Below are 15,301 nucleotides of genomic sequence, written 5' to 3'. Positions count from 1 at the left end.
AATTTTCCCTCTGGTCTATTCATTTTGAATGACGTCACCCGAGCATGACCACCTCAAGCTGTTCTTGAATTCCGGTTCCAATCCCTCAGTTTTGTAGATTTGTCCCTGGCAGTATCCTTGGAGCTCAGTATTGAATAAGTACCATTAAATATCTCTTTTACATGTGAGAATTAATTCCTCTCTCAGTCCTGTTTGCTTCCACGCTCTTGGAGTTCATATTGATCAAGACGAGCTTTTAAAGCTCCAAATATTGTTAATATTCCAATTGAATAAACACGTTTTCAGTGGGGTTTACAGCAATTAGCAATCCTCAGAAGACAATCTCCTGTGAGATCAGATGAATGCACCAATTATACCGCAAAGTGTTTCTGGAAACCATCTTAAAAAATTGCCAACTATGTATGAGTTCCAGACTGGATCTTTAAAGGGAATCTTAACACATTTGTCTAAAAAAAAAAAAAAAAAACAACCTTCTGCCCTACTCACATGCTCCTCTGGCATCAATGATTTTAAGTATATATATATATATCTTAAATGTAAATATATATTGAGATATATTTTGCTATGTAATTTATATATATTTATATACATAATAAAATTATATATATATATTATACAGAATTATTATTATTATCATGTGAAAATTAAATAAATATGAAAGCTCTCTCTATATATATATTAATGTTTGATTTATATTAGTTACTAATAGTGTGTGTATAGATAAATATAAACATTTACTAATTGATATTGCTATATTGTTATAATTATTATTATTAATAATAATAATTATTATTATAATCCCCTCAATCTAATTTCTGTCCACTTGCTCCCCAAAACCACCCTCCCATATTCATGTGCACTCTGGAACTCCCGTTCGGTCTGCAATAAACTCACCTCTATCCACGACCTCTTCGTCTCCCTCTCTCTTAACCTTCTAGCGCTCACCAAAACCTGGCTCCAAGCAGCAGATTCTGTCTCCCTCGCAACACTCTCCTATGGAGGCCTCATCTTGACCCACTCACCCAGGCCCAGTGGTCGGAAAGGAAAGGAGGCGGGGTTGGTCTACTTCTGTCACCACTGAGCACCTTTCAAGTCCTCCCTAACCCTCCCTCTCTATCCTTCTCTTCTTTCGAGACCCACTACATTCAGCTATTCTCTCCGATCTCTCTGAGGATTGCAGTGATCTACTGGCCCCCTGGACTCGTGTCCTGCTTTCTCGATGACTTCGCCGCCTGGCTACCCTACTTTCTCTCCTCTGAGCTACCCACTATCATCCTCGGAGACTTTAACATCCCTGTTAACGTCAATAACCCGGCTACATCACAACTCCTCCACATAACCTCTTCTTTTGAACTAGCGCAGTGTATACAGTCCTCCACTCACTCCGACGGGAAAACCTTAGACCTTGTCTTCTCTCACCACTGTACTCCCTATAACCTATCAAACACCCCATTTCCCCTCTCTGATCACAATCACATCACCTTCACAGCCTCCTCGTCCTCTAACACCTATCTCACCAAACAACAAACAATTACCAGCAGAAATCTCCGAAACCTAAACCCGGCTCAATTCCACTCTGCAACTGACCAGCTCTACAACAGCATCAACCCCTTGTCCTGCCCTGAGCTGTCCACTGCTGTCTACAACAACTCTTTCATCCGCTCTAGACTGGCTTGCTCCCCTAACAACACGAAGTATCAGGCCCCGACCTCTACAACCTTGGCAGACTGACCACACCCGAAATCTCAAACGACACAGTCGTGCGCTGGAGCGATTATGGGGTAAAACCAAATCCCACCATGCGTTCACCCGTTATAAATCTGTCTTCTTAACATACACTTCCTCCCTTCACACTGCCAAACAAGCTTACTTTGTCACCCTCATTAATACCTTCTCTTCGAGTTCTCGTCGGCTCTTCTCTACCTTTAACTCTCTACTTTCTCCGCCCCCACCGACACCCAGCACCTCACTCACTGCCCACGAGATTGCACACCACTTCCAAAACAAGATTGATGCAAGTCGTAGGGACATCGCCACTACACAGACACCCACCCCACTTAGCATTTCTCATACCATACCTCCCTCAACACTTCCCTCCTTTGACCCTGCTACCACCGAAGAGGTCCTTAAGGTCTTCTCAGAAGCCCGCCTCACTACCTGCCCCCTGGACCCTGTCCCCTCACAACTCCTTCGGTCACCCTGCTCTTCCATTCTATCCTCCCTCACTCACATCTTCAATCTTTCCCTCTCTACAGGTGCCTTCCCCTTCCCTCTAAAGCACACGCACATCACTCCCATACTTAAAAAACCCTCCCTAGACCCCACCAACCTGCACAACCTTAGACCCATCTCCCTGCTCCCATTTACCTCTATTCTCCTAGAACGCTTAGTCTACAATCGTCTGAGCTCCTACCTCACTGACAACAACCTTCTCGACCCTTTACAGTCTGGCTTTCGCCCTCTACACTCCACCGAAACTGCCCTACTAAAACTCTCTAATGACCTACTAACTGCATAAACCAAAGGCCTCTATTCAATACTCCTACTACTTGACCTCTCCGCGGCTTTTGACACAGTTGACCATCCCCTCCTCCTCAAAAAACTACACTCTTTTGGCCTCAGCGACTCCGCTCTCTCCTGGTTCTCCTCCTATCTATCGCAGGGCTCCTTCAGTGTTACCTATAACGCTGTCACCTCCTCCTCACTCCCTCTCTCTGTAAGGGTCCCTCAAGGTTCTGTCCTGGGACCCCTTCTCTTCTTCATCTACACCTCCTCCCTTGGTCACTTGATAAACTCCCACGGCTTCAATTATCATCTCTATGCTGATGACACGCAAATCTATCTGTCTACCTCTCACCTCACCCCTTCAGTTTCCACCCGCATCGCTAGCCTACTAAGCAACATATCGGCCTGGATGTCACTCCACTTCCTCAAACTCAGCCTTTCCAAAACTGAGCTCCTAGTATTCCCCCCTGCCCGCGCTACCCCCACTGACTTCACCATAAATATCGCTAACACCATCCTCAGTCCATCCCCTCATGGCAGGGTACTAGGTGTAATCCTAGACTCCCATATGTCCTTCCAGCCCCAGATCCAATCGCTGACGAAATCATGTAGACATCACCTCCGCAACATCTCCAAAATACGACCGTTCCTAACCTCGGAAACCACTAAGCAACTTATTCACTCCCTTGTCATATCACGCTTCAACTACTGTAACTCCCTCCTCATTGGCCTACCTCATCACAGGCTATCCCCCCTCCAGTCTATCATGAACGCTGCTGCCAGACTCATCCACCTCACTAACCGCTCTGTATCTGCCACCCCTCTCTGCCAATCCCTCCACTGGCTCCCAGTTGCAAAACGGATAAAATTTCAAAACACTAACAACGACATATAAAGCCATCCACAACACTGCCCCAATTTACATAACCGATCTTATCTCCAAATATCACCCAAACCGTACACTCCGCTCCTCGCAAGACCTCTTACACTCAAGCTCCCTTATCTCCTCCTCCCATGCTCGTCTCCAAGACTTCTCCAGGGCATCATCCATCCTCTGGAACTCCCTACCCCAATCTATCAGACTATCACCTACTCTACTTGCCTTTAGGTGTTCACTGAAAACCTATCTCTTCAGGGAAACCTATCCCGCCCTCTGCTAATTCTGGTATCCTCTACTCTTCCAACCATTCCATCCCCCACAGTTACTACCTACCGTACCATTCACCCCTCCCTCCTAGATTGTAAACTCCAAGGATCAGGGCCCTCAAATCCCTCTTGTATTGAACTGTATTGTTACTGTATTGTCTCCCACTATGATGTAAAGCGCTGAGCAAACTGTTGGCGCTATATAAATCCTGTATAATAATATAATAATAATAATAATACTATATTACTTTACATAATATATTCATATATAGTTTAAAAAAATATTAATATTGAGTCTGTAAGCTAGAAGATTTATGCAGATAAGGACGTCTGCATTTTCTATAACTTTTCTAACGTGCAGATGTTAGAAAATCAGAGACTGAGAAAGTATGAAGGTAGAGGGTCAGATCCGCCAGTCTACCAGCATTTTCAGAGGGAGGTCAGCTGATGTGCCTCTTATGAAAGTTTTAATATAAAGGGAATCTGTCAGGAGGAAGCGTATGAGCTGCCATTGCTGACCTGTTTCCCAGGGTTTCCTGTTTCAAGTTTAAGAAACAATTCCAGTGATCAGCTTTTCTTTTTTCCAGCATAGCAAATTGGGCTTCAGCCTGGGGTGGAGCTACAGCCAGCATAGACAACATTTAAAATGTGCCTTTGATATAAAAGGAGGATTAGGACAAGAACGGAACAATGTTCTACATGCACTTAGTCCCCAGTCACACTGGGTGCGACTTGGCATGCGATTTGCAAATCGCATTGGCAAGTCACACCCTATTGTCCGCAATTACAGCAGTCACATGACTGTGCGATTTCCCTGCGGTTCCCTCACCTGCAAATGAGCTGCATTGCATGGAGGTGCCATTCAGAATAAATGGCAGCCCCGCTTACTTGCACACAACGGCATGTTTTGACTGCAGTTGGTTGTGGGTGCAAAAATCTCTGCTATTCCTGTACTCACAACCACCTGCATAGATGTGAATCAGGCCTAAGATTCAGGCAATTTTTTTCTGTTCTGTTTGTTCTCTTCTGTATATTTTTTCCTTATGTACAAGCTCTTTAACCTCTTCCACATCACACTGTAGCAGAACTACTGCGGGTGTGCAAAATCACATATATATATACATGGGATTTTGCAGTTCTGGGTAGGGGGCACATGTGCGCGCCTACCCGCGACGCCATTTGCAGCCTCGGCTATCGATCACCAGGTCCCAGCCGGTGATTCCCCCCCAGCACCTGGTGATCTGTGAGTATTACTGACGGGGGAGAGACCTGTATGTAAACAATACAGATCTCTCCCCTGTCAGCCCCTGCACACTGCTTTGTATGGCTCTGCATAGCACATAGTAGATAATCAGTTTTTGAAATACTCAGACCAGCCCATCTGGTACCAACAACCATGCCATGTTCAAAGCCACTTAGATCCCTTTTCTTCCCCATTCTGATGCTCAGTTTGAACTTCGGCAATTCATCTTCACCACGTCTAGATGCCTAAGTGCATTGAGTTTCTGCCATGTTATTGGCTGATTAGCAATTTGTGTTACCAAGCAATTGAACATATGTACCTAATAAAGTGGCCACTGAGTGTAAATCCTGAATATTAATAATATTAATAATAATAATACGTAATTTTGTTACATTTCACTGAAGTTTAAAAAAGAAAATTTTCCAATAAGGCATCACACGGTCCCTACTCATCACACACCACCATGCGCGCATTTGCTTTATGGAGCCTAACGCACAGTTGCTGGTGTGAATGGGAGAATGCAAAGGGATGAAGTTAAAGGATCAAAGTTCATCTTTGGGAACATGTTACATGTTCCACCTGTTCTTAGGGTGGAACATGTAACATGTTCTCATAGCTGCAGCTGTGTCCGCCGCCACCCCCCCTTCTGACAGATGGTGTGGGGAGAAGTTTCCCTGTACTATCTGTCAGATTTGAAAACAGCCGTGTGTACTTCTGTGAATGAATGAACTGCAAGTCCTGACAACCTTAGCGGCTGAGGGCTTGTAGTTTTCAATGAACTATCACGGCTCTGTTATTGAAGCTTCCTGTCAGTATATCTGCTTGCCCGTACATCCCGTACACCCCACAGATCCCGTACATCCCATACATCCCGTACATCCCATACACCCCACACATCCCATACACCCCATACATCCCGTACATCCTGTACACCCCGTACACCCCATACATCCCGTACACTCCATACATCCTGTACACCCCATACATCCCGTACACCCCGTACATCCCATACATCCCGTACACTCCATACATCCCGTACATCCTGTACACCCCGTACACCCCATACATCCCGTACACCCCGTACATCCCATACACCCCACACATCCCATACACCCCATACATCCCGTACATCCTGTACACCCCGTGCACCCCATACATCCTGTACATCCCGTACACCCCATACATCCCGTACACCCCATACATCTCGTACACCCTGTACATCCCATACATACTGTACATCCCATACACCCCATACATCCCGTACACCCTGTACATCCTGTACACCCCATACACCCCATATATCTCGTACACCCTGTACATCCCATACATCCTGTACATCCTATACATCCTGCACATCCCATACACCCTGTACATCCCGTACACCCCGTACATCCCATACATGCTGTACATCCCATACATCCTGTACACCCCATACATCTCATATACCCTGTACATCCCATACATCCCGAACACCCCGTACATCTGGTACATTCCATACACCCCATGCATCCCATATATTCCGTACACCCCGTAAATCCCGTACACCCTGTACATGCCGTACATCTCGTACATTCTGTATACCCCGTACATTCCGTACACCTTGTACATCCCATACATCCCGTACACCCCGTACATTCCATACACACTGCACATCTCATACACCTCGTACACCCCGTACATCCCGTACATCTCATACACCTCGTTCATTCCATACGGCAAGCAGAAATTCTGACAGATCTTCAGAAGACCTGCATGACATCAGCGATCTAGTGATCGCTGGTGCAATGCTTTCCAGGCTCCTTTGGACAAAAATAATAAATGCACATTTTTTTACATGCAAAAAAAGTGCATGTATTATTTTTGTCCAAAAAGTGACCTTACCCTTTAATTCTTTCATCAGCCTTAGCGGCTGTGGGCTTGTAGTTTTCAATGAACTACCAGAGCGCTGTGGAGTGCTGCAATAGTTAATTGAAGCTTCCTGTCAGTATATCTGGTTGGCCGTACATCCCATACATCTTGTACATCTCATACATCCCGTACATCCCTGTATGGCAAGCAGATATTCTGATAGGTCTGCAGGAGACCTGCATGGCATCAGCGATCTACTGATCTTTGGTGCAATGCTTTCCATGCTTCTTTGGATAAAAATAATAAATGCACATTTTTTTACCTGCAAAAAATGTGCATTTATTATTTTTGTCCAAAAGGCGAACTTACCCTTTAAATCCTATGTGACAGGTCCACTTTATTGCTAGTGACCACCTTCATCATATGCAATGTGTCAGGTTCGATGTTGCTCATAGTCCCACTTTAGTGCCTATTTTACTAGGCACAATACATCATTTATCCTACAGGGCTTTGCATTGCCATCAGTATCAGTGCGTTTGGCGATGGGCAGACCTCCGGCTCTGATAGATGGACAGTAAAGCGGCATTATATATGTTGCGGATAAGCCGCTTGATTTTCCAGTTAAATCCCGGTCGCTGAAAACAGGCTATTTTTATGCTCTCCTGGCTGCTGCAGAAACAGATGGGAATGTAAAAGGATTGTGCGTTCAGTTCAGTTATTGGAAAGCGGCACACATGAAATTCCAGTCTATTTTTATAGATTGTCATTACAGCTCTCTTTAACTCTTTACCATCTCATTTATGCAAAAGGGCAGCGTGAAAGTTGCAGGAACCTCTAGTAGCCAATCAGAAATCACCTGTGGCTGGGCGGACTGATGATATGAAGTATGACTGGGTCTACATTGCTCCTTGTGCTGCTGCAATAATTCCTTAGTTCCCGGTCACACCGGGTGCGACTTGGCATGCAATTTGAATGCCATCCGACTTGTAAATCCCATGCCAAGTCACCAAGTCACACCCTATTGTCCGCAATTACAGCAGTCATATGCAATTTGCATAGATAACTGCATCAGAAGTCTTGCAAATCGCACCTCAAATCGGCATGACATCCGACTTAGAAATTCACTGTAAGTCGGGAGTCGGAGTGACCGGGGTGTTAGGGGCCCATTCACATTTGTGCGTTGCTGGAGCACACTGTGAATCACATGCAAACTAAACTGTAGGAATGCGCTAATTAATAAAAATAAATATAAACATAAAAAACAACCAATTCAAGTGTCCATAAATCAATTTGTGAAAAAATCAAAAACACTTTAAACTAATCACAAAAAATCAGGTAAAAATAAACCATTAAAGTGTCCATAGATTGATATGTGAAAGTCCAAACACTTTTAAAAAATCCCAAAGAAAAAATACATAAATTGGAAACACATTGCACAATCCACCAGAGTTGTTTAGTAGTGTCTGGGGTGAGGAACGTACGTATCTTGGAGATGTTGTGGAGGTGGCGTCTGCATGACTTTGATAATGATTGGACATGAGGTTGGAAGGAAAGGTTTGAGTCCAGGGTGACACCCAGGACTTTGGTGTGTGGGGTGGGATTGATGGTGGCGTTGCTAGTAGTGATGGAGAGGATGGCTGGGGGGAAAATCAGGAGCTCGGTTTTGGATAGGTTTAACTTGAGGAAATGGAGCGACATCCAGTCTGATTTGTCGTTCAGGAGGTGGGCGATGAGGGCGAAGAGTGAGGGGGTGAGGTGGGGGGTGGAGAGGTAAATTTGTGTGTCGTTGGCATAGAGGTGATAGTTGAAGCCGTGAGAGTGTATCAGTTTGCCAAGGGAGGAGGTGTAGATGGAGAAGAGAAGGGGACTGAGGACGGAGCCTTGGGGGACTCCAACAGAGAGGGGGAGAGAGGGGGAGGTGGCAGCGTTATAGGTGACGCTGAAGGAGCGTTGGGATAGGTAGGAGGAGAACCAGGAGAGAGCAGCGTCCCTGATGCCAAAGGAGTGCAGTTTGGTAAGGAGGAGGGGGTGGTCGACTGTGTCGAATGCCGCGGAGAGGTCGAGGAGCAGGAGGACTGAGTAATGGCCATTAGCTTTGGCGGTTAGCAGGTTGTTAGTGATTTTAAGTAGGGCAGTTTCGGTGGAGTGGGTGGGACGGAATCCAGACTGTAGTGGATCAAGGAGGTTGTTATCAGTGAGGTGGGCGCTGAGGCGATTGTAGGCTAAGCGCTCAAGGAGCTTGGAAGTGAGTGGTAGGAGGGAGATGGGTCTAAGGTTGTTTAGGTCAGTGGGGTCAAGGGAAGGTTTTTTGAGTATGGGGGTGATGTGTGCGTGCTTAAGGGGGGAAGGGAATGTGCCAGTAGAGAGGGAGAGATTGAAGATGTGGGTGAGGGAGCGAATAATGGAGGAGGGGGGTGACTGGAGGAGTTGTGAGGGGATAGGGTCCAGGGGGCAAGTGGTGAGGCGGGCTTCAGTGAAGACCTTGATGACCTCCTCGGTGGTAGCAGGGCTGAAGGAGCGGAGCGTTGGGGAGGTGATAGTGTGCGGGGTGTTAGGTATGGTGGGGGGCAGTGCGGTTATGAGGTCAGAGGAGGGGAGAGTTGAGGGGTTGATGGAGGGAGGGGGGCTAGGTGGAGAGGTAGATTGTGAGTTGACAGTGACCTTACGGATTGCGTCAATCTTGTTTTGGAAGTGATTGGCAATCTCGTGGGTGGTGAGTGAGGTACTGAGTGGAGGTGGGGGGGAGAGAGAAGGGATTTGAAGGTGGAGAAGAGCCGGCGAGGACAGGTGGAGAGGGTGTTGATGAGGGTCAATATTATAATATATGGGTGCAGCGCTCAAAATTAAGTGCTTATGCAATTGGCAAATAATGAATCATTAATTATCAATATAAAATATTGAATTGCTAATAATGCTAATAAGTGACCATAAATCATGAAATATAAAGTGACACAAGTGTTTGTGATAAGATCATATACAAGAGTCCAATAAGTGATCCAATATAAATGAATCTAAAGAGAGCCACTCAAGGTGGCTATAGTGCTATATGTGCAAGTCCAAATATTGAACGTGGGGATCCTCCAAGAGATCTCAGCAAAGGTGTTCCAACCTCCTATCTCCAAATTAAAGGTGGTATATCTGGTAATAGAAAAATTGCGCACTCACTAGATGCGCAATATCATCACACATTTGAGAACACAACTGGCTCATCAGGTCAGCAAGATCATCTAGTGGTGTGTACAGCCTGGTTACAGTTCCCCTTTGGATCCTCCGCTTGGTATCAGCACTTCGGGTTTTCTCTTTAACAGGCTCTGTGAATGGTTAGACTCACAGAGAGCCCAAGAAAAGGATGCCACATAGCGTGATATTGTTTTAATAGAGGAATTTATTGCTTCCCAAACAGGGTGTACAGGTAAGAATAAAACAGACTGACCATGTGTTTCCAAAGATGGCCGCCAGCAGCGGCGTGATGTCACTATGCTGTAGCTCCTCCCTGATGCGTTTCATGCTCTAGCACATAGTCATAGGGGGTATGCATACATTGTCATGTATGGATTGTCACTGTTCTATATTTCATTTGTAAGATTTATTCAGCCATCCTTCATTTTTAGTCTACCCCTGATGAAAGAATTAAGATGTTCTGAAACGCCTTGGAACCAGGGGCGGACTGACAACTCATGGGGCCCCCGGGCAATAGGGGATCATGGGGCCCCTGTGTCCTTGCCCACACTCAAACCACACCCAAAAAAGCCTATGAAAGGTACCAGGGGCATCTCATGGGGCCCCCTACTGATCCTGGGCCCTCGGGCAGTGCCAGAGTGCCTAAATGGTCAGTCCACCCCTGGTTGGAACTTTACTGAAGAGCCATCTCCTCTCTGCTGTATTTCTAACAGTTGAAGAAGGAGGACTCACATCTACGCTCAGTCTATGCCATGTTCTCAACCACCATAAGTTTTAATCTGTTATGTGTTTTTGGAATGTAACAATTTTTTAGATACTTGTAATAAATGTTTTTTTTTTACTTATTAATTGAGTTGCCTTAAAAATCCCATCCATCTATGGGGGAACATCTTTGTCCAGTTGTAAACAAGCCCATAGTCTTGCCTTCAGTTAATCCCCCAGGTCTGTCCACCCCGTCCTCTTAAACCCATATCGATATTTTATTGAAATACATCATCGGTATTGGCAAGTTCCTCCCTCCTCATTCTCTGGCCAGTCCACCAATGACGTCCACCCCAGGTCTCAAACATGCATATTTCAGTTTGTTGTCTTGGAAACATTTTAACAAGATTTCATAAAACCTTCCCACATGGAAGAAAAATATATCTGAAATATATTTTAAAAATATTCTTCCAAAATATATTGCCATATATTTGAAATGCTATAATTTTGGCCATATTCAATATATTTCAAAATATATTTCAATAAATATATATATACATATACTGCATGTTGAAATGCTTTTTTATTACAAAATATATGAAAAATATTTGTAAAAATACATTACAAATATACTGTATGCAGGGACGGACTTACCATTTGGAAACAGTAGGGGGCCCCATGAGATGCCCCTGGTACCTTTTTCATAGGCTTTTTTGAGTTTGGGCAAGGACACAGGGGCCCCATGATCCCCTATTGCCCGGGGGCCCCATGAGTTGTCAGTCCGCCCCTGACTGTATGTCTTCAAAAATACAAATCTACATTTTTTTAATGCATTTACAAATATATGTAAAATTATATGTTAAAATGACGTTTTTATATGTTAAAAAAATCTGAAGAATGTATTTAAAAAATATATATTTAAATATATGGCAATATATTTGAAAAGAATATTTTTAAAATATATTTCAGATATGTTTTTCTTCCATATGGGTTGTAAGATCTTACAGTTTAACTGTGAGATCACCCTGGAAGGTACTGGTGACGTAGCCTTTCCAGGGTGCATCTGTGAGGCCCTGGCTACATCACCAGTGCCTCAGATCTGGAAGTAGGTTTTGAAGGTAAGTTATTAGTTGAAAAAAAAAATTCAATTTCAATTACATATTGACTTTGAGATGTTTTGGGAGGTACATGAACCTGGGATTTTGGGTTTAGGGAGTCAAAGGTTTGTTTTATGTGCATTAGCATTGGTGTACCACAATGAAATGATATGTAAAATGTATTTTCTTTTTTAGAGACAGTAATGTTCTTTTTTTTTTCTTTTAGATGTCAGCTTCCCTGACATCAAAAAAGGAGCAGAGCTACATCCAGCAATATAGCGGAGTTAGGAGACAACAGGGCCACCGATCAGAACGGGAACAAGTGCTACATCCACTTGGTCCCCAGGGAGTTAAATAAAATTAAAAAAAAAAAAACAAATTTAATGACAGCTCTTTTTTAAGGGCGTGCGTCAGTGCATACAATCAAACATGTGTTGCTGCGTACATTAACGCACACAGAGAAGTGTGAATGGAGCCTTAATTATTTTATAGTGAATACATACAGTGACTGCATTCATTTCTATTTCTTCAATCTGTGCTCAGAATAAATGACAGCATTTCAAACATTAAATAATAATTGGAAATGAATGTAAATGTTCTCTACACAACATATGTGATAGATTTATTACACAGCGGAAAGATGGCTCTCCGTAGAGGTCTAATAAAACATAACCCAGCTACAGCCCTAATTGTCAAATCATACGTGGAGTGCTTTGATTTAAGTTGTTTTTTTTTGTTCCTTATTGAAGTCAATGTGGCCGTTATCATAATCTATAAATCAATATTTGATTTAATGTGCTGGATGCATGCTAGTGTTGGTTTCATAACAAAAAGAATTATTCCATCTGCACACTCCAATAAATATGTGGATTGGTCCCAGAATTCATTTAAGGCCGACCGATGCAATCACACGGCGAGGTGTTGCTGCGTCCAAATCAGCCACATTATGACATCACCGATGATGTCTGCACCACTGATATCGTACATAGAAAGAATGGGAATTAGGGAGAGTAGCAACAGTGCTAAACTTTCTCCATTTGTAGACAATCTGTCTTACCGTGGACACATGAACATCAAGGCTTTTGGAGATACTTTTGTAACCCTTTCCAGCTTCATGCAAGTCAACAATTCTTGATCGTAGGTCTTCTGAGAGCTCTTTTCTGCGAGGCATGGTTCACATCAGACAGTGCTTCTTGAAACCAGTAAACCCAAAACAGGTGTGTGTTTTTTAAGGGCAGGACAGCTGTCAGCAACACATCCAATATCATCACACTGATTGGCGTCAAGGTTGGCTCACTCCTGGCTCCAATTAGCTCTGGGAGAAGTCATTAAGCTAGGGCGTCACATACTTTTTCCTCCCTGCACTGTGAATGTTTACATGTTATGTGCAATTAAACCATGGCAACATCTAATGTTTGTGTAGTATTATGTTCAGCAGACTGTGTTCTTCTATTGTTGTGACTTAGATGACGTTAAGAGCACATTTTATGCCCAATTCATGCAAAACTCCACGTAATCCCAAGGGGTTCACATACTTTTTCTTGCAACTGTATATATATATATATATACACACACACCATATTGCCAAAAGTATAGGGCGTCTGCCTTTACACGTACATGAACTTTAATGGCATCCCGATCTTATTCCGTAGGATTCAATATTGAGTTGGCCCCGCCCTTTGCAGATATAACAGCTTCAACTCTTCTGGGAAGGCCGTCCACAAGGTTTAGGTGGGTGTCTATGGGAAGGTTTGACCATTCTTCCAGAAGCACATTTGTGAGGTCAGGCACTGATGTTGGATGAGAAGGCCTGAATTCAATGATTTGGAGGGATGTCCCAATACTTTTGGAAATATAGTGTGTGTTTATATCCTGACATGGACGGGGTAATGTGTTAGGAACAGAAGGATGCCCCATCGTTTGATGAAAATGAAAATTATCAACCTACAGAGGACTGAAATCAAAGACACCCGAAAATCAAAGTGAAAAAATGATGCAGCAGGCGAGTCCATTTTGCTGAAATGATATTGCAGCAGCTGAGAATGGTACTGAGTAGTCTGTATGGCCCCCACGTGCTTTTCTGCATGCCTGACAACTTTGGGGCATGCTCCTAATGAGACGACGGATGGTGTCCTGGGGATTTCCTCCCAGATCTGGACCAGGGCATCACTGAGCACCTGGACAGTCAATCGAGCTCTATGGTGCCGAGCAGTGAGAACACGGCCCACTAGAGGACGTCGGGCCCTCAGGCCACACTCACGAAGTCTGTTTCTGATTGTTTGGTCAGAGACATTCACACCAGTGGCCTGCTGGAGGTCATTTTGTAGGGCTCTGGCAGTGCTCATCCTGTTCCTCCTTGCACAAAGGAGCAGATACCGGTCCTGCTGATGGGTTAAGGACCTTCTACGGCTCTGTCCAGCTCTCCTAGAGTAACTGCCTGTCTCCTGGAATCTCATCCATGCTCTTGAGACTGTCCTGCGAGATAGAAACCTTCTGGCAATGGCATGTATTGATGTGCCATCCTGGAGGAGTTGGACTGCCTGTGCCACCTCTGTAAGGTCCAGGTATGGCCTCATACTACCAGTAGTGACACTGACCCTAGCCAAATGCAAAACTAGTGAAAAACAGTCAGAAAAGATGAGTAGAGGAAAAAATGTCAGTGGCCTCCACCTGTAAAAACATTCCTGTTTTGGGGGTCATCTCATTGTTGCCCATCTAGTGCACCTTTTGTTAATGTCAGTAACACCAAAGCAGCTGAAACTGATTAACAACCCCCTCTGCTACTCACCTGACCAGATCAATATCCCAGGAGTTTCATTGACTTGATGCTATACTCTGATTAAAAAGTCTTCCTTTATTTTTTTGAGCAGTGTAATATATATAAATATACATTTTTTTAATTACCTACATTCTATTGGTTTACTGTCATATATATTATTTTGTGAATGCCCTTGAGCTATAAATTAATCACATGTTTCTTTTCTTTTTAGCATTCTTTTTGCAGATGTCAAAGGATTCACCAATCTGTCTACTACCTTATCAGCACAAGAATTAGTCCGAATGTTGAATGAACTCTTTGCGAGGTTTGATCGCCTAGCTCATGTGAGTCCAATAATATCAATATATAAATAATAAGTATAAATATATATTTATATATTATATAATATATATAAATAATAAGTGTTCTGATTGTTGATCATTTCCTCTGTTTGCCATTATGGCCTGCCCAGATTTTATTCTGAAATGATTGCAGTTTGTAATATAGGTATCATAAAGATGAAATTTAATCTTCTTATATTATGCTTTGCCTGGTTCTTACTGTCCCCTCCATTAATATGTTAGTATTTTGTTTTTAAATATTATGTTTTCATAACTTAACTTAGTCCAAGTGACATAATCACTGGGTCTCTGTGTTTCTTTACGCAATGAAGGCAAATCACAGAGGTGGGAGGGGCCTGGAAGGATGCTGTACATGGTTTCCTGGAAACCTCCTCAGTACTCCTCTCAAGAGCCCCCAGTCCTGACGCAAGCAGTAGACTAGTTCTTGGGAGGAGTTATGCAAATATCAAAATGCCTGATG

The 15,301-nt window shown here is 43.7% G+C and overlaps 1 protein-coding gene across 2 annotated transcripts in view; it reads left to right on the top strand.

The window, feature by feature from the left end:
- ADCY8 (adenylate cyclase 8) overlaps positions 1-15,301 on the top strand; it is a 422,640-nt gene that overhangs the window by 158,797 nt on the left and 248,542 nt on the right. For both annotated transcript variants that reach the window (XM_089685929.1, XM_089685930.1), the window contains exon 4: positions 14,712-14,823. In XM_089685929.1, the coding sequence (XP_089542055.1) occupies positions 14,712-14,823 (112 nt within the window). The remainder of the gene's footprint in view (positions 1-14,711; positions 14,824-15,301) is intronic.

Source organism: Staurois parvus, unplaced genomic scaffold (genome assembly GCF_062004578.1).
Source record: "Staurois parvus isolate SC_StPar_1 unplaced genomic scaffold, SC_StPar_1.0 ptg000389l, whole genome shotgun sequence".
NCBI lineage: Eukaryota > Metazoa > Chordata > Amphibia > Anura > Ranidae > Staurois > Staurois parvus.
This window is presented reverse-complemented; position numbering and strand designations above follow the sequence as displayed.